General features: G+C 39.9%; 1 protein-coding gene across 4 annotated transcripts in view; it reads left to right on the forward strand.

Moving 5' to 3' along the window:
• cep44 (centrosomal protein 44) overlaps window positions 1-20,907 on the forward strand; it is a 78,450-nt gene that overhangs the window by 39,719 nt on the left and 17,824 nt on the right. For 3 of the 4 annotated variants that reach the window (XR_009513041.1, XM_059974289.1, XM_059974288.1), the window contains exons 5-8: window positions 1,512-1,619; window positions 9,973-10,110; window positions 15,002-15,205; window positions 18,751-18,826. Coding sequence is in view for 3 of the 4 variants with exons in the window: in XM_059974289.1 (XP_059830272.1) it covers window positions 1,512-1,619; window positions 9,973-10,110; window positions 15,002-15,205; window positions 18,751-18,826 (526 nt within the window). In the remaining variant the exon portion in view is untranslated. The remainder of the gene's footprint in view (window positions 1-1,511; window positions 1,620-9,972; window positions 10,111-15,001; window positions 15,206-18,750; window positions 18,827-20,907) is intronic. The other variant, XM_059974290.1, reaches the window with a different exon arrangement.

Here is a 20,907-nt window from a genome sequence, read left to right on the forward strand (position 1 = left end):
TTTTTACCCTGTCTAAGCTGATCTGAGAGTTAAAATAAATAAGATACACAGGAAATGCTTTCATAGGGTAATCCTCACTTCAGCCCCCTCAAGAGCAACAGAGGCAAGTGGGAGCTTGTTCTCCTTTGCCTTCATTTTCCTTCTTCGAAGATCATTGGAGCTTGCATCAGCTGAAACATTCCCCCTTTTATAGTTTCTGATAGCTGCTGTGGCAAAGATGTGGCTGATGCTGTGTCTCATGAAATAAAACTTCTACTTCTCCATCAACTTATAGGGTGGATAAGCCATCCACCATCACTTGTTGCCATTGGGGGCAGATCCTTTGTGTTTACAAACATTTCCTGGGGAAGTTCCCACCAAAGGTGCTTGTCTGTGCGATTAAGATCTCACATCACCCTCACCCTCATACAGAACAAAGACTCACCCCAATAGCTTCTACATCCAGCGTCATATCCTTCATTATTTCTGTTAGCTCTAACTAAACTTCATGACTTGTTACAACTTCCCCTTTCTGCTTTCCACTGAGACCACATTCTTTGTGACTCCCTGCTCATTCCTTCCTACCCACCTTTCCCCTGCACCCATTGGAGGGACAACACTTGTCCTTTCATCATCTCCATTCACCGAAACAGCCTTTCCAGGTGAGGCAGAGATTCATGTGCACCTCCTCCAACCTAATCACTTGTGTTTGTTATTTGTGAAATGGCCACATCTACGTTAGCAAGGCTAAGCATTGATGAAGCAATCATTTTGCAGAGCACCTGTGCTCTATCTGCAGTGGTCAGCTTTGAGCTTCCAGTTGTATGTCATTTTACATTCCCACACTGACCTGTCTGCCTGGATGTAAATTAGAATAACCTTTTCTGGCCCTGAGAGGTCACTATCTCACTTGAAGAGCGAACATGCCTTCTTCAAGTGATATGATTTATTAGCCTTTTGAGGTTCTTCTCCATAAACCTGGGAGTATGCTCGATGCCCTCAGGAATCACTGGACTTGCCATACTTACCATTGACCTTGAATATGTTGTTGTAGCTGTTAGTGATGTTGTATGCTTGTGTTTTTAAGGGCTGACTTATGGGATTTCAAATGTTTCTTGAAGTGCTGTCAGCTGCTAGAAATTTGACTAGTTTCTCAGCAGCACCTGCTGTTTTGAAATATTTTGGCATTAAATGAGGAAACCGGACAGTGCTATTTTATGAAAACACTGTTGAACTTCACAATCTCTTTGGAGCTTGTTAACATAGCATTAAGAAGACATGCAGTGATTTAACAATGCTGAATAAAAACACAAATTAATTTCTAGGATCGTGTATTATTTTGATATTTGGTGTTGGTATTGATGGGTTGCAAACTTCATTAGCCGACATTATTTTAGTCTTAAATTACTTTTTACTAATAATAGCTTTATAATGTTAAATAATCCTGTTAAAATATATAGAAGTTCATCAATGCCAAAGGTCACTATAACTGAAATGGAGTGCTAAAAAGCTATTTCCTTGTTTTTTTCCAGGATAGGACACACTCAAGTAAAAATTCACATTATGCTGTAAAAGTTTCATCACGATTTAAATATGAAAGGCACCTCCCTGAAAGTTTCCCATGTGAAACAAATGAAGCAGTAAGTTTTCCTTCAGTTTAACTAAATTAGAATTTGAGAGCTGAGTAGCAGCTCATTTAAGTCTACTGTTATTTTTGTGTTGAAACATTTATATTATGAATATGAATGACTGCCATGCTTTTGGTAAAGGTAATTTTACATCTTAGAAGAATAATGTGAGCTGCCTTAATGACTATTGCTCGGTAACGCTCACATATACAGTGATGAAATGCTTTGAAAGGTTGGTTATGACTAGACTGAACTCCTGCCTCAGCAAGGACCTGGGCCCACTGCAATTTGCCTATTGCCACAATAGGTTAATGGCAGACGCAATCTCGATGGCTTTCCACACAGCTTTAGATCACCTGGACAACACAAGCACCTATGTCAGGATGCTGTTCATCGACTATAGCTCAGCATTTCATACCATCATTCCCACAGTCCTGATTGAGAAGCTACAGAACCTGGGCCTCTGTACTTCCATCTGCAACTGGATCCTCGACTTCCTAACTGGACGACCATGGTTCTGTGCGGATTGGTGATAACGTATCCTCTTCGCTGACGATCAACACTGGTACACCTCGGGTGGGTGCTTAACCCACTGCTCTACTCTCTATACAAATGACTGTGTGGCTAGACATAGCTCAAGTACATAAGCTTGATGATGATATAACCATTGTTGGTAGAAGCTCAGGTGGTGACGAGAGGGCGTACAGGAGTGAGATATGCCAACTAGTGGAGTGGTATTGCAGCAACAACTTGGCACTCAACAACAGTAAGACAAAAGAGCTGATTGTGGATTTCAAGAAGGGTAAGACAAAGGAACACATACCAATCCTCATAGAGGGGTCAGAAGAGGAGAGAGTGAGCAATTTCAAGTTCCTGGGTGTCAAGATCCTTGAGGATCCAACCTGGTCCCAACAGATTGATGCAAAACTGAATTGAAAGAAGGCAAGACAGTGACTATACTTCATTCGGAGTTTGAAGAGATTTGCTATGTCAACAAATACACTCAAAAACTTCTATTGATGTACTGTGGAGAGCATTCTGACAGGCTGCATCATTGTCTGGTATGGGGGTGGGGGGCTACTGCACAAGATCGAAAGAAGCTCTACAGGGTTGTAAATTTAGTCAGCTCTATCTTAACTACTAGCTTGCAAAGTATCCAGGACATCTTCAAGGAGCAGTGTCTCAGAAAGGCAGCGTTCATTATTAAGGATGTCAATCACTAAGGGCATGCCCTTTTCTGACTTACCATCAGGTTGTCAATCACTAAGGGCATGCCCTTTTCTGACATACCATCAGGTAGAAGGTACAGAAGCTTGAAAGCACATACTCAGTGATTCAAGAACAGCTTCTTTCCCTCTGCCATCCAATTCCTAAATGGACATTGAACCCTTGAACACTAACTCACTTTTTTAATATGTATTATTTCTGTTTTCTGCATGATTTTTAATCTATTCAATATATGCATACTGTAATTGATTTACTTATTTATTTATTTATTATTATTATTTTATTCTTCTTTCTTCTATATTATGTCTTGCATTGAACTACCACTGCTAAGTTAACAAATTTCACAACATATGCCGCTGATAATAAACCTGATTCTGATTCTGACATCTTAAAGTACTTTCATCAAAAGCATTGTAACCATTCAAGAGAGCAGCTCATCATCATAGTGTACTTGCCGGCAGTTGTGGGTGAGAAATTTGTGTCTGGCTTTGTCAGTAAATTCCAAGTTCCTTGGTAATAAAAAAAAGTTTATTTGTTTTCCAATAATGTTGCAAGCAGGATGCTACAGTTTACAGTGGTAGAGCAACATTGCGCGGAAGGAACATATTGGAATGTGAGCATCTCCTATTGAGTGAGTTAGTTATCCCATGATCTCCATAACCAAGATATCTTACATCCACCTCCATGATATCCAAAATGTAGATGTCAAAGGGTTGGTTATGGTTTTTGATATAGAGTAACTTAGCAAACAGGAATACAAAATGTTACTGAATGAGTGGAGGTACATTTCTACTTGTATTCAGGAAACGGTTGGTGTATTCTGTTAACTTTCCAGTCAATGAAATAATACTTTGGGAAAGGTTGTCTTATGAATTTGATTGATTTTTTTTGAAATCTTCTGATAGCAGGTGAAGAACATGACTAAAATTACATTCAACTGGATAAGAGGTGGGAAATCCAATTAATCCTTCTGCTGTATACTCGCTGATTGGCCTTGCTGTAACAGTCCCCTGTGGTCTGCAGTTTGTGATTTGGGGCTGGATGTGGAGTAGAGAGAACAATTGATGTGCTGCAAACCCCTCCCTTACCCCTTCCCCTCCCCCCCCCTTTCTTCCTCTTCGGTTGTCCATCGAAATCCGATGACGATGTCCACTCATTTAACGGCTACAAGCTCTATTGCAGGTGGGACATGTATATCTATGTGGAAGTGGTAGTAGTGATGGCAACCATGGCTGCATTTCTCCTGGCTCTCTTCTGCTGTCATCTGGCTGTTCTTTCTATCTCCAGAGTATGAACCCCCTCCCTACACAGCTGGTGCCAAGTGATACGGTCAGCAGCAATATCTTCCAGGACCTCGGGTCTGATCTTGCACTTCCTTAAAGTATTTTTCATTTGATCCTTATAGCATTTCATCGGCCCTCCAGCTGAGCGTACCACCATGATGTAGCTGGCCGTATAACACTGCGGGGTAGCCAACATGGGGGAATCCATATCGCATGTCCCAGACACTGCAACTGACGCTGGGTGATCATGGCCTCAATACTTCTGCAGTTGGTTTTTACAAGAATTTCAGTGTGAGACACCTGCTCATGCCAAGTAATTCCCAGGATGCGCTGAAGGCAGCTTATATGGAAGCACTCCAAGGACTTGATGCGATGACTGTAGGTTACCCAAGCTTCACAGCTGTAAAGGAGGGTGGCGACACAGACCGCTTGGTATACGGTGACCTTTATGGAGGGGCGAAGGCTCTTGTTCTGAAAGTTTCTACGCCGAAGTCTCCCAAAGGCAGCTGATGCCTGTTTAATGCAGCTCTGGATGTCGTTGTCAATGCCGCTATCCTCAGAGAGAATGCTCCCTAGATATTTGAAAGATGACACTACTGACAGCTTTTCATCACCAACAGTAAAGGCAGGTAGAGTGGGTGGGACACTGGTGCTCCACTGGCAAACCACTTCTGTCTTGATGGTATTGACAGTCAGCCCCTTCCTGCTGTACGCTCTCATAGTCGTCTGCATACTGCAGCTCCAGGACCCACTCGCTAAGGAGTTTGGTAGTTGCGTGGAGCCTCCTGACGTCAAAGAGGTTGCCATCTAATCTGACGTCCACTGCCACACCGCTGCTGTCCTCAATCTCGTTGTGGAGAAGCTTGGTAACACACAAGAGGGAGATGTTAAAGAGCACTGGTGATAGCACTCGCCCCTGCCTCACCCCTGTGTGTACAAGGAAGGGCTCTGATTCTTGTCCTCCTATGGTCATCTGAGCAGTCATCCCATCGTGGAACTGGAGAGGATGTTAACAAATTTATTGGGACAGCCAACCTGAGCTCTCTTTGCACAGTGTCGAATGCTTTGGAGAGGTTGACAAAGGCCATAAACCTGATATTGCTCCCGGCACTTTTCCTGAAGCTGTTGGGCTGTGAAGATCATGTCGATCATGCTTCTGTTCTTCCTAAGTCCACACTGTGATTCAGGCAGCATTGACTTGGTGATGTTGCTGATGAGCCTCTGAAGCATCACCTTAGCCAGGGCCTTTCCAGCAACAGAAAGGAGTGATATGCCCCTACTATTGCCGCAGATGTCCTTGTCACCCTTGTTCTTATAAATGACAATGATGTTTGCATTTCTCCATTGTTGTAGGATGTTCTCGTCAGTCCAGGCCTTGGTGATGTACTGCTAGAGGGTGCGCATACACATGTACCCTCCGTTCTTCAGTAACTGAGCAGATATTGTCAGTGCCAGGGGACTTATTGTTCTTAAGGGAATGGACAGCTGATAGAACCTCCTGGAAGGTTGGTGGTAGCGTGAGGTCATGGATAGGAGGAAGTTCAGGCAGATTGTCCAGGATGATGGGGTCTGCATCAGAATCCTGATTAAGCAGGGTGTTAAAATGCTCTGCTCACCTCAGCAGAATGGTATTCTGATTCTTCAGAAGTGTTAGACCATCTGCTGTTTTCAGGGGAGTAACGCATGATTTATTGGGCCGTAGATGGTTTTGACAGCATTGTAAAAGTTATACACGTCATTATTATCGGCAAAGGACTGGATTTCTTGTGCCTTTTGTATGGCCACACCACTCATTTTGTATGGCCTGTATTGCCTTTTGCACTTTGTATGGCCTGTATTGCCTTTTGCACTTTCCTCCGAACTGCCTGCCAGTGCTGCCTGATGCTGATGGCTCATCTCCCCCCACCCCACGCACAAACAAAGTTGCTTTGCTGCCTCATTTGCATCATCTAGCATATTTTCCCATTTTTGTTCATTGTTCCAATTAATTTACAAATATTCATTTCTTTTTTTATTTGTATATTGTAGTAATAAGCACAGCCCATTCAAACTTCTATGGCCCCCCAGTTTCTTGTTTTTACATCTGGCCCCTATGAAATCTGACATGACCCCCAGGGGCCATTGTTGTTTTGCAGCAGCAGTACAAAGTATACAATTTCTATAAGTTGCAAAATAGTGCAAAAAAAACAATAATGTAGTGTTCATGGACCATTCATAGCTCTCATGTTGGATGGGAAGAAGCTGTTTCTGAATGGCTGAGAGTGAAACAAATCAAAGACAATTATTAAAAACATTCAAGAAGAAATTAGATTATATTCTTGGAACTAGAGGAATCAAGGGATGTTGGGAATAAGAAAGGACATGGTACTGGCTGATCAACCGTGATCATGCTGGATGGCAGCACAGGGTTGAAGGGTTGTTCGTGCTCCTGCATACTCTATTTTTATCATTGAACCACCACCACAAGATAAGATAGAGTGAACAGCAAGAATATTTTTTCCCAGTGCAGAAAAGGCAAGCACAAGGAGGCATAAGATGTTTGGAGGAAAGTATGGGGTGGAGTATCAGAGGTAGGTTTCTTGCACAGAGTGCTAGGTGCTTCAAAGGTAGTGGTAGTGCAAATACATAAAGGACATTTAGGAGAATCTTAGGTAGATACATGAATAGTAGAAAAATGGAGGGCATGTTGCAGGGAATGGTTATATTGATTTTAGAGGAAGTCAGAAAGGTTGTCACAATATCATGGGCCAGAACACCTGTACTGTTTGGTATGTAGTGTTCTGTGGAATACTGTATGCTGCTTAATTTGCCATTGCTCTAGAGTGATGTGACAGCACTAGACGAGACTTTCAAGCATTGTGCCAGGACTTTTGATTACTATTCTGAGTAAAAATTGTCTAGCCAAGGTTTGTTTTCTTTAGGAAAAGAGAGACTATGGAGAGATTTAATGGAAGTTTAGATAGGTTTACAAGTCTTAGGTTGAACAGAAAGGACCTAATTTCCTTACAAGAGGTGTCAGTAATTTTAATTTATGGGAAAATGTTTTGAGGAAAACGTTATTTCACTCCAGTGCTAGTATTCTGGAATTCACTGCCTGAAAGAGTGGTGGAGTTAGAAACTGTAATCACATTGAAAAGAGCCTAGATGAACACCTGAAAAGCCATAACTTGCAAGGCTTTGGGCTGAGAGCTTGAAGGTGGGATTAAGCTAAAGCTTTATTTCTAGTGGTGTTGATTGGCCTCCTTCCTGTAACATAAATTTCTGACTTCATGCAGTTCTACCATGCAGGTTCTGATTATGTCCATCAGTACTGTGAGAGCCAGTGTTCAACATGTTTTGAACATTCTTGGATTAATATGCTAAAACTCAAAATACTGAGCTCCTACGGAAGGGGCATTCTGCACACCTGATGTGCTGATTAGCTGTCACATTAAACTCTTATTATGCATTATATCTGTGCCATACTGCCCCATAAATTGGCCAGAACCGCACACATACAATGCCTGCATCTGGGCAGCTGAAAGGATAAATCTTGTGATAAACTGATAATTTTAGCACTGAAACCTTGTATCACAGTGCCATCTACAGGTGCAAATGCTGAATTACAGGTAAAAATCACTAAACATTATAAGCAAGTCACACCATCGCTTAGCATTATATGGTATTTAGTTTAAAGATTGACCTTATTTGGACAAAGGGTCAACCACCTGAAACGTCAACTCTGCTTCTCTTTCCACAGATGCTGCCTGATCTAAGTGCTTTTTTTTATTTTGACTTTTCGGTCTTTTCACCTTTTAAAAGTTTTACTTTTTAGTAATATTGTTGGAGTTATTTTACAAAGATATACATTGTTTCTAAAGTTGGAAAAATATAATACATGTTAGCAGTCATATTACAGGATCTATTATAAATCTTGCAATAAAATGTAATTACTGTAGATTCCAGTTATTTCCCATGGCAGGGGAGTCCAGGACAAAAGGACACAACTTCAGGATTGAAGAATGTCCATTTAGAACAGAGATGTGGAGAAATTACTTTAGTCAGAGGGTGGCAAATTTGTGGAATTTGTTGCCACGAGCGGCTGTGGAGGCCAAGTCATTAGGTGCATTTAAGGCAGAGATAGATAGATTCTTGATTAGCCAGGGCATCAAAGGGTATGTGGAGAAGGCAGGGGAGTGGGGATGACTGGAAGAATTGGATCAGCCCATGATTGAATGGTGGAGCAGACTTGATGGGCTGAATGGCCTACTTCTGCTCCTATATCTTACGGTCTTATGGTTAGTTGGGACACATTGAGACCAGTACATTTTGGCCCAGTTAAGTGACTACCCCAATTAGCCGAAATTTCATGGAAATAGTTAAAAAGGCATTTGAAAAGACAGATTTAGTAAAAAATTATGTATTTAAATGAAAAATTGAACAAATGAAAACACTAGCAAATAGTACTACAGTACTATAAACTGTATCAGTTCCTAATAGTTATTGACAGTGGAATTCATTCAGTGTACGCAATGAATAAAGTCAACACAGACATCTAGAGTAGATAATGGGCTGCCTTCATACAATGCTGTTGACGATTGCATCCTCCAAATCTTCATTTTCACTGTACCATTCAAGATATTTATCACTGCCTTCAAATTCTTCATAGTTCCTTATTTGTTTCAATAGTGAATTCATTTCATTTTCACTCCCAGCAGTTTCTGGTATCTTCAATCCTGAATGCTTGAAACCACAGTGAGCAAAACAGTTCAGAATTGTCTTACTGCTTATATCTCACCAACTATCAATGACGAAACTCACTGCTTTTTGAAACCAAAAGCATGCAACTGGTGCTATTTAAAAACTGTGGCATTTAATGGCCATACAAGTGTGCATGACTAATGCTATCTAGAACCTGTTCAACAATATTCTCTTGCCCAAATTAAGTGGCAAAGTGTCTCAAATAAACGAAGGGAATCCCAACAATTTTCTTGATTAGTTTTTGTTCCTTAAGTGTTGTCCCAAATAAGCGGCTGCTCTGATTAACTGATGGTCTAATTCACTGGAATCCACTGTGTATTATGATAATTACTTTCTTTTAAACAACCATTCCATAAGGGACACACACAAAATTCTAGAATGGTGTTGGTCTGAAATTTTGACTGTTTATTCCTCTCCATAGATGCTACTCCAGCATTTTGTGTGTTCTACTCTGGATTTCCAGCATCTGCACAATCTCTTGTGTTTATTTTCCAAAAGTGACAAGTGCAAGATATAATTATGTGTGTTCAGTGGCAGGAGGGTGCTAATCCCTGGCTTTTCTGTGTTAATCCTTTGTGGTAGCTGTACCACGCTTTCTCTGTATCCCTTTGCATGTAGTTCTGACAGTCTCCAATGGGACATCTTTATGATCAGGGACAGGTGAAAAAAACTCTAAACCTAAATCTAATAAAGTCTAGGTTTGAGAAAGTACTTATAGAAGAGTACATGAGGAATAAAAGATAGCTTTAGATCAAAAAAGCATTTGTCATCACTGAGAAAGTTACAGAAAATCTTCCAGAATTATTAAAGTTAAGTGTGAATGAGAAGCCAAAAGTACTTAATAATAGTAAGAAATTAGTATTGGATTAAGTAACGAGGCTAAAAAACAATAAATTGTCAGGGCTTGCATCATGGAGCTTTGAAGGAAATGATTGTGGAGATCAGTGCCTGACTTTCTGTATGTTTAAACTAGTGAAATAAAAATCAGTCATTGTATTCTTAAGATTTCTCAGTGACACTTCATGTGAAGGAGCATCTAACAGTTCCATCAACCAAGTAGATGTGTGTATAGATGTATTGGAGGAAAAGTAGAATAAACTTGTGTTTTTTTTTAGATAAGACCTTTAGTGGAGCGTCATTTACCTAATAATGATATAAAAACAGCTGGTATTTCATTCATTCGTGAAAATGATATTGTTGAAGACAGGCCTCTTGTTCGTGGAGAATATGTGGAGCCACCAACTTCACATGAAGTAAGTGCTTTTTTTACTTTAAGCAAGATGAGATTTAATCTATCACAACTTCAAGGTGGAAATTGGTGGGTAGTAAGCCAAACTAAACATTAGTTATGGATTACGCTTGTGAAACCTATATTTTGAAAGTTGGTAGATTTTCAGAGGAAGATGACCAGAACAATTTAAGTTAGAGTATGATGAGTATATTATGTATTATCATTATAATTTTTTATATGTAGATATGAGTCTACAAATAACTTCTATGTAGTTATGTCCAAGTCTAAATATGGGTTTTGAACGTACTAAAGTGACTCCACACCGATTGTATGTTGACTTAATCCTAGCATCATGTATCAGACTACAATTTTAGATTCATTCATTTGCTTCTTTCCTGATAAATTTGAATAATTTCTACTATTCCCAGATAGTGCAAGTTTGTCTTTGGGCTGAAAGTTTGCATACTGTTGATGAACTTATTCTGAGTTTTTTATCCTGTTTTGTTATCTCTCTCTCTCTCTCTCTCTCTCTCTCTCTCTCTCTCTCTCTCTCTCTCTCTCTCTCTCTCTCTCTCTCTCTCCTTGTAAACCCAATGGTTGACAATTATTAATCCCATCTTGAACACCTTTGTCCTGCCAAATCCCGACCTGATTTTATCAAGTATTCTGCCTTCCCAATGTCTTCTAATGCATTGAGTAGGAATTTCCTATGCTCATGCCTTTAGCTACTCAGCGTGAACCTATAATCATCTCCAGGAACCTTTTAAAGCATTGATTTGTTCTTCTTTACAGTAGCAGCAGCACCAACAGTTAAATTTCCCTCCTCCTGGTCCTTCTCACAGCATCCATCATTGACTCAGTTGAGGATCAGCAATCATCATTTTATCTTCTCTTTTGAGATATATTTTTATATAATTGGTCCATTATGGGATGGATATCACACAATGATAATGCAAAATGCAGATTCACTGAGATGCACACCACTATAAGGAATTATAAAATGCAAAGAAAGACTTGGAGAAATTGGATCTTGTTTTCATTGGCATTAACAAATTACAATACAATTTGATTTAGAAATTTAAAATTATCAGATGAAATTTGATGAATAGAATTAACCCATGATCAGAATGAAAAGACAAAGATTTGTGAGGGAGGTGGAATTGGATACTGATGTCCTGTAATTATGCAGGGATCCTGGGGCAAGAGCCCTCCTGGCACATGTTCATGTGCTAGTGGGAGCCGATACTGTTGTGGTCACTGGCAGGAGTCCAGCACTGAAGATCTGGTTCTCTTGCTGCTGTTACGTACCCCATAACCAGGTCACTTACCAGCAAAGATAGAGAGGTCCGGTGAAGTCTGATGGTACTATTTTTAAAAGTCTTTATTTATAAAGGGGCACAAAAATAAGATTAATACACACATTCAGATAATATACGTCGTCACTACTCAATCTAAAAGCGCGGGTGTAATAATAACCATCAATAAGAAACAGCTCAATCGTTTGTCTAGGGGATAATATATTGTCCGATGGAAATATAAAAGTCACTCAGTTCCTGCAGGCTTCAGCCTTTGGGGACCGCTGGGTTTTCACTTGTTGGAGAGAGAGAGATTTGTGAGAAAAGAAACTTGCCCGGGTCTTTTATGAAGCAAATCCGTTGAATTGGGGAAGTTGCTTTCCCCGTTGTTAGTTCAAGAAAATCATTTCTGTGGGTCTCAGATGTCAATCAGGTTGGGATGATGCAATCTCTCTCTCAACCAGCCCACTTTGCCCGAGGGCTTGCACGTAGCATAGTCCCCAATCCACAAACGTGGTCTCCAGGAGACAATGGTCAATGTCGCGTTATTTTGCATCGCCGGGGAACGAGGCATCCGGCACGTCTCTCTCCCATTTCCTGGATCTACTGACCCCCCCCCCCCCCCCCCCACTAGTGCTCTTGTGATTCTCACAAAGGAGGGGGCTGCAGGCATAACACTGCATATAGATCAGTGATGTCCCTTGAATGATTCAGGCCCATGAAATGCTCAAGTGGTATATCCTACCAAATACAGTGATGTTCTCCCTTGGCCACAGCCATTCACTTACCTATCAACAACCTTTTATGACTTTGACTTCTAAACCAACATTCATGTGATTCACTACACTGTTTCAGACTTTGCTGCATGCAGACGTTACCCACATACTCACACTTGCACACATTTGCAGTAATTCAGCATTGTAGCAACACCACCCAAACACTGTTTGGCACACACATCCATCTTTCTTGCATGACAAGGTAGTATACAAGCACAGGCAGCTGCAACTAATTGGAAGAGAGCAGGTAAATTTTCTTTTCCTCTGATCATGAAGGAGACTGTGCTAGTTGGCATTGTGACATCTGTTGCCAGAAGAGGACTAAAGCTTGTATATCTGAATTCCCCTCATATCCCACCTTTTCTACAAACTGAATAGTGGAAACACACATGGGTTACAACATTCTGTGAGGCACTGAGTTTATGGTTTCTATAAACTTACAGAAGGAAACTGATGTGCATGATGAAATGTTTAATGCATTGATATTCTTGTTAAAGTGCCAACCTGAAGTATCAAATAACGTAGAGGAATCTGGCACCAACCTTGGGCACAAGTTTTTCTTTAGATGATGGTGTCAGTGAAATGTGAGTCTGAAGGTGAATGTAGAATTTAGGATTTTCAGCTCTTTACATTATGAATGGTGACTTGGGTGAGCTTTTTATATAAAGCTCACCCAAGTCACCATTCATAATGTAATGAGCTAAAAAGGAGGGAGGAAATAGAGCACCCAGGTTTTCCAAAAAGGACTTAACCTAGTCACCACTTCACCTACGATAATTCTACATGATCAGAGGAAAATAAAATTTACCTGCTCTCTTCCAATTAGTTGCAGCTGCATGTGCTTGTATACAAGATACAGATGTCTTAATGCCTGTTTTGCTGATTGCTACAAGGAACTCCAGGCAGCCACAGTAATATTTTAGTATGCCAGTGGTCGATCACATTTTTGTACGGCAGTATGGCTTTTACTGTATGTGCTGGTGTGGGTCATTCACTGAATTCAAGAGTCGTGCCATCTCTGGAGGCGCTTGTTCATTTAGTAGTCACCTTTTTCTCCCATTGTGGTGAAATGCAGACATTGCAGTGGCAGTCAGGATGCTATCAGGATAGTGTTATTCTCAATCAAAACTGCACATTTTGCTTATACAGATCCACTGTATGCACATGCCTACATCTATAGCCACAATGCTCTCTCACTGGAAACACTAGTCTGGGCCTCTTAATTGATACCATCAAGTCCAATAAATGGACACAATCAAGTCTAGCTTTGACCATGGAACTTGATTTTGATGGGTCTGGGTCCTGAAGAAGTTGTGAAGTTGAGTTTTACGCTATAACTATCCTGAAAAAATTACGTTATCAAATTGATTTGCTTACCATTTTACACCAGTAGCAAGCAAAATAGCTTTTCTTTCCAGTAGGCGACATCTAGCACCTTCAAAGTGATGTGCATGGAAACCTTTAATCTTTTCAACTACTTGACTTTCTCCTTGCTTATTGTACTCTCCCTCTGCCTGAATATGTGTTCCACCAACCATGCGTATTTGGTAGGACTTAAGTCTGAATGCTGAGATCCAAAATAGCAGTGTTAGTATCAATCAAAATTGTACCATTTGTGTATTCTGTACGGAGAGCTAGTTCACAGTATGCACATGCCCACATCCCTGACCACCATGTTCCCTCACTGCAGGCACCAGTTTGGACCTCTAATTACTGTCATCCAGTCCAAAAAATGAAAACAAGCAAGTTTAGCTTTGACTCTGGAACTTGATGTTGATGCGTCTTGGAGTTGAATTTAATTGATTTTATTACTTACATCCTTTAAAGATATGAGAACTAAAAATCTTTGCATTACATATCCATTCAAATGCTCAATGTGCAATCATAGTAATTTATAATAAATATTATGTACAACAGGATAGTCAACATAACATAGAAAAACAGTAGCGTTTGCATGAATTAAGCAGTCTGATGGCCTGGTGGAAGAAGCCGTCCCAGAGCCTGTGGGTCTTGGCTTTTATGTTGTGGTACCATTTCCCGGATGGTAGCAGCTGGAACAGTTTGTGGTTGGGGTGACTCAGGTCATTAATGATCCTTTGGGCCCTTTTTACACACCTGTTGTTGTAAATGTAGGAATAGTAGGAAGTTCACATCTTCAGATGCGCTGATTGTGGAGTTGAACCTTAAACCATTACTACAAGATTCAAAATGTTTAATGTTATTTCCTGTATACAAGTGTAAGGAGAACAACATAATTGTTACTCTGGATCCGATGCAACACAGAAACACAATAGATAATGAACACAATAATAATAATACATCTTGCTATAAATACAAGCCTGACACAGTTTTAGAGTTGGAATACCACGAATTATATTATGATTGATCAGTTATTACAGATAAGACAATCCATAATAACCATCCAAATATAATATTACAGGATAAACAAGCAAGAACAACTTAATAGTTGTCTGTAAAGAGCTTGTATGTTCTCCCTGTGACAATGTGGGCTTCCTCCAACTGCTTAAGTGCCTTTTCACATTCCAAAGATGTACAGATTAGTCGGTTAATTGGTCTTATGGATATAATTGGGTGGTGAGGGCTTGTTGGGCTGAAAGGGCTGTTACACCCCACCCCCCACCATCTCTAAATAAATAAATTCCAATTTTAAAAAGATTTCTGGGCAGATAAATGCATAGGAAATGTTTGGAGGGAAATGAGCCAAATGCAGGCAAATGGGCTAGCTCAGACAGACATCTTGATTGACATGGATGAGTTGGGCTGAAGGACCTGTTTCCATGTTGTATAACTCTGCCTTTATTGTTTTTTTCTTGCTTGACAGTCACAGGCACTGGAGATTGCCATGCTTAAGCAGCAGATTGCCAAATGTCAGGAGAAGCTTCAAGTATTGGATGTGATACAGAGTAAACTACAAGCTTTAGAGTGTGCTACAGCTGGGAAGGTGATTATAGATGCGAGGGATTGGAACAATCTGCTAAGCCGTGTTGTTCTGCTGGAAACTCAACTGTTGCTACATTCCAAAAAGGTGAGTCAGAGTTTTATTTTGGATGTGCTTTGTTCGTCAGCATGTCTGTAGGCTTGCTATTCAACTAAAGACAGCCTCACAAGCAAACCTGGCACTGCTCTTACTCAATTTGACTACTTCTAGCATGGTTCACCGGATAGTGAGAATTCTGGCTGACTCTGCTGTCAACCCCAACCCATCTCCTGTATTTCCTCCACCTCAGCTATTGATACCAGGTGAAGCCAGCACTGCAAAGAACAGAAATCTCAGCTGTAGTGCAGCTGTTCCTTCTTTAAATCCTTATTTTTGCTATTGACAACATTGCCCATATCTATTTACCACCTTTTGCTTATTTAGATTCCCCAAAATATTAGCTAAGAATAAGATTACATTGTCTACCTTTAGAGTCAAGCTTATCCTTGAAATGGAAGCATCCAGTGTATGCCATGCACATGTCTTACTCAGTGAAGTAGTTGCTGTTGTTTTCCATGTGTTCTTGTTAAAAATTCCTTTGATATTCCAAGTAAAAGAAAAAGGAAGCTTGAATTTTAAGTTGTATTAAAAAAACTATTTAATGGTATAAATGATATCAAATGTCACAGCAACACATGCAGAATGATTTTATTAGAAGACTTATTAAGAAACACAAGTTCTTTATATTTGATGTTTTAGTACAGTTTTTAGAACCAAAAGTTCAATCCAAATGTAATTATTTTGCTTTAGCACACAAAATGCTGGAGGAACTCAGCAGGTCAGGCAGCATCTGTGGAAAGGAATAAACAATTAACATTTCGAGTTGAGCCCCTTCATCGGTCCATTCCTGCCCAAAAAGTTGACAGTTTATTCCTTTCATTGATGCTGCCTGACCTTTTGAATTCCTCTAACATGTTTGTGTAACTTTATATTTCCAGCATCTGCAGAATCTCTTGTATTTTTAATTTCTTGGTCTGTGATATTCAGAGTAAATCAAATAAAATGAAAGATCGTTGAGACGTCACTTGCAGAGAACTGGCATAAGCAGGCTTGGTTGAATATCACCTGTGCATATTCTGTAGGAAAAATGAAATAGATACAAAAGTGAAGAAATGGACTAATCAGTTGTAAGAGTAGCAGATTTTCAAGTAGTAGCTATGCAGCAATTATAATGGATTCTGGTTAATTGTACACATCAACAACAATTTATTTTTGCCCAATTTAGCAGCTCCTCCAATTAGCTAGTTTCACAGAAACAGTTAAAAATGTATAAAGACAAGCTACTATTTAATGGAGTAACAAATTATACGTTTACAGAACAAATTAGAACACTACCAATATTACCACAGTACTATGAAACTGCGTATTAGTTCCTAGTATTTATCAACTAAGGAATTCATCCAATGTATGCTGCCATGTTCATTTCATTGACTGTGACTGAGCAAAATCACTGGCAACAACTAATGCAGATAATGAACTGCCTTTATACAATGCTTTCAACGATTGCATCTTCCAAATCTTCATTTTCATTGTAACATTAAAGATGATAGTTGATCCTTCAAATTCTTTATAATTCCAAACTTGAAGTAATAAAATAGTTTCATTTTCACTCCTGGCCATATCTGACATCTCCAAGCCTGAGTCTTGAAACCACCATGAGCAAAAACAGTTCTGCATTGCATTATTGCTTATTTTTCACCAATTATCAGTGACAAACGTTGTTGCTTTTTGAACACAAACACACGCAGCTGAAGCTTTTTAAAAATTGTTCCCTTTTGGCAACAGTATCCTATTCCAAATAAGTGAAGGTAATGCCAGCAATTCTCTTGATTAGTTTTTGTTCTTTAAGAATATCCCAAATAAGCGGCTCCCCGATAAATCGATATCTCAGATAAATGGATTCCACTGTATTCTATAACTGGTACCAATCTGTATCTTGCAAATTAAATATAACATCATACTGAACCATCTTTGCATTAATTCTTAAATTGCGCTATTTTCTCTATACAAATGATATAAATTTTGTACAGGTGACCCCTGTTTTTTGAATGTTCACTGTACGACACCTTACTGTTAGGAAAGACCTACATTAGTTACCTGTTTTCGCTAACAGAAGGTGTTTTCACTGTTACAAAAAAAAGGCAGCGTGCGCCCCGAGCAGCGAAGCTCTTCCCCCGGTACTGCATTCTAGCTGCCCTTGCTTAAACACGCGCCTCTGAGTGTCTGCTTTACGTTGATTTATTTTGTGCACCTAAGGTATCAGAGAAGCCCAAGTGAGCTCATAAGAGTGTTACGCTCAGCGTAAAACTAGACATAATTAAGTATTTCAATCATGGTGAATGAAGTAAGGACATTGTCCGCGCATTGAACAATTTGCATATTTATATGCAGAGAGAAAGAATCTTGAAAGCTGCCAATGTTACTGTTGGTTCTGCTCATAGAAAGGTGGTCTCTCTTACTCAGCATCCAATAATGGATAAAATGGAAAGTCTATTGCTTGAGTGGATTGATGGGTGTACAAAGTGTGGTGTTCCGTTAAGTTATACTTAAGGAGAAATCAGTCTTTTTAATAAGCTTAAACAGAAAGCACTGGACGATGGTGATGAAAGTGTTGCAAAAGTGGAACTTATAGGTAGTCATGGGTGGTTTGATCGGTTTCTGAGGCGAGGGCAGCTTCATAGCTTAAAGTTTACTGGAGAGTGTGCTTCGGCTGATACTGAAGCTGCCAAAAATAATTACAGAAGGTGGGTATTCGTATAAGCAAGTGTTTAACTGTGACAAAACTGCAATTTATTGGAAAAAATTGCCAAGCACCCCAACCTCCGACGACTGGCCTAACACACCATCATCAGTGTGCTCACTGTTTTCCCGATTCCAGTAAGTGAAACTACACTGTACATACATTATCTACTTTATATAGGCTCTGGATTTTTGTGTGTTATTTGGTATGATTTGGCAGCTTCATAGCTTAAAGCAGTGGTCCCCAACCTCCAGCCCGTGGACCGATACTGGGCTGCGAAGCATGCAATGGTAGCCAGAGCGCACCCAGTGGCTTTTTTCTTAAAGGTGTGCTGGGTGCGCGTTGGCTACCGCTGCACCCCTGCATGCTTTGTGGCCCGGAGGTTGGGGACCACTGGCTTAAAGGTTACTGGAGAGACTGCTTCCACGACATAGTGAGATTATACGCAGCACTAGACAGTGCTGCAATGATTGCAGAAAAGTATTCCTACTTTATATGGGCTGTGTATTTATCATATCATTTCTGCCTTTATTATATGTTGCTGTTATTTTAGGTTTTATGTGTTATTTGGCATAATTTTGTAGGTTATTTTTTGGGTCTGGGAACGCTCACAAATTTTTCCCATATAAATGGTTTACGACATTCCGGTTTACAAACCGTTTCATAGGAACACTCTACCTTCGGATAGCAGGGGAGACCTGTATTAAAATGAATCATTTGATAATTTTTTGAGTCAATTTTTTTTCAGCAAAGTTCCTGCTAAACAAATTAATAATAACTAAATAAGCGTAATTTAGCATTTGTTTGTAATTGGTTTCAAATCACTGCATGGCTTGTCTTTTCTTATCTCCAGAACAATTTGCCTTCCGATTCCATCAGTGGGAATAGTGAATATACCCTGTGCCAACTGACAAGTCGTAACTCTTCAGGTAAACTTGTAAAAGTTAAAAAATTATCTTTTTAAGGCAATCTTTTAGGATCAAGGATGATTTCATTCTTTCTTTATGGGTTCTGAGGTGGCTAATGAGACCAGATGAAAATCGTAGGGTTGTTCATGGTAGAACAAGTGGTCGGTTAGTTTTAGAAAAAAAAAACGAGGCCAGTTGAAACTAAAAGCTTGCTCTATCATTCACATCATCAGTGCAGTCATAGCAGATCCAAGCTTGGTTTCCACATCATTTTCGTGCTCTCTTCCCATAATACTTGGCACTCTTGTAGTTTAAATGTCTGTCTATCTCTGACTTGAATGCATTCAATGACTGCCTCCATGGTATACTGGGAGAGACAATTTCAAAATTTCGTGATGTGTACTTCTTATTCTAGTTCTAGAAAGCAACGCTAAAGGAAACCTATTTTCAGCAACCCCCTCAAAACTTTGTTACAGTAAGGTTACATCTCTGTATTCCCTTTCTTCAATGAGTATAGGCCTAGCCTGCCCAGCGTATAATCACCAACCACATAATCCCAAAGAACAACCCAGTGAACTTGCTCTGCAATAAAGTTAAAGGAAAAGGATGCGACTAGTCTATAGAGAATGCAGAGGGCATTCACAAGGATGCTGCCTGAGAAGGAGTGTTTGCCATGGGTGGTTTACCTTGTAGCTAAGAAAGCTTCGGGGGATCTGATAGAAGCGTACAAAATTATGAGTCCCAGAGTAGACAGCAGTAAGCTTTCCCCCATAGCAGAGGTGTCTAGCCATAGGATGTAGGTTTAACAAGAGGAGCAGGATGTTTAGAAGGGATGTACCGAAGATTTTTTTTGTACTTGGAGGAAGATTGATGTTTGGAAAGTACTACCTTTGAGGAGAATGGGGAGCCAGGTGGTGTCTTAGCATTTGAAATACCAAAGTACTTGGTACTTGAAATACCAAGGCATAGAATTCAATGAATTAAGTAGTGACAAATAGGATTATTAAAGATAAGTACTTGTTGGTCTCCATGGATGGGTGGGCTCATATTCTGCTGTGGGAGAGGAACAGAGCTGGCATTTCATCAGAAGTGGATAAATATAAACAAATAGCCAGATTTAAGTAGATATGGTGAGAAAGTGAATGCCTGCAATAAGGTGAAGAAATAGGTTGGCAGCACCCAGGAGAGGGTGTGGAAAGTTTGCCAATTGCAGCTAAATTATCTTGAGAAGTTGTAAACAAAGGGGATCCATGTGATTAACTTGGAGCTGGAATAACATCCTAAGGAAAGAATTGTCGCTATGGAAGTGAATCTTGGTTAGAGTGACGCTTTACAGCAGCCAGCTGTAAGATCAGGGTTCAACTCCCAATGTGCCTGTAAGTTCTTTGAACATTCTCCCTGTGACCCTGTGGGTTTGCACCAGGGTCCCTGGTTTCCTCCCATATTTCAAAGGTGTATGGGTTTGGGTTACTAGGTTGTGGGCATGCTTTGTTGGCACTGGAAGCATGGTGACACTTGCAGGCTGCTGGGCATAATCCTTACTGAGTTGATTTGATGCAAACGATGCATTTCACTGTATGTTTCTATGTGTATTTGACAAATAAGGCTAATGTGTTCTTTATTTTTCTGAAACTCAAAACAAAATGAAAAGCAAAATCTATTGAGAATAAACAGATAAAAAGGCTTGCAGAATTTCTTGCAGTGAGGAGTGCAGAGCTGCTTCTAAGTAGGTGTTTCTGGTAGAAAAGTGGCAGCGAATTCATCAGTAATTATAAAGCAAAACATTGTAGAAGCTGAAAATCTGGAATAAAGCAAAATGCTGGAAGTATTCAGCTGACTGGGCAGTAGCTTCAGAGAGAGAAACAGGTTATTTCAGATCAATGACTTTTCTTGGGAATGGTGTATATTTCACAACCTGTAAAATTAAATATACAGGAAAAGAGGAGTGATGGAGTGAACAGGGAGACTGTTACTTGACAGACCAAGAGAAGGTAATTGAGACACATTGACTAGGGAGCAAATATGAAATCAGGTATAAAAAAGAAGTTTAATATTTCTTTTCCTCTGGTCTCCACAAGTTACTGGAGCTGAAGGTAGCATAA

The sequence above is a fragment of the Hypanus sabinus genome, chromosome 7 (assembly GCF_030144855.1).
Source record: "Hypanus sabinus isolate sHypSab1 chromosome 7, sHypSab1.hap1, whole genome shotgun sequence".
Lineage (NCBI taxonomy): Eukaryota > Metazoa > Chordata > Chondrichthyes > Myliobatiformes > Dasyatidae > Hypanus > Hypanus sabinus.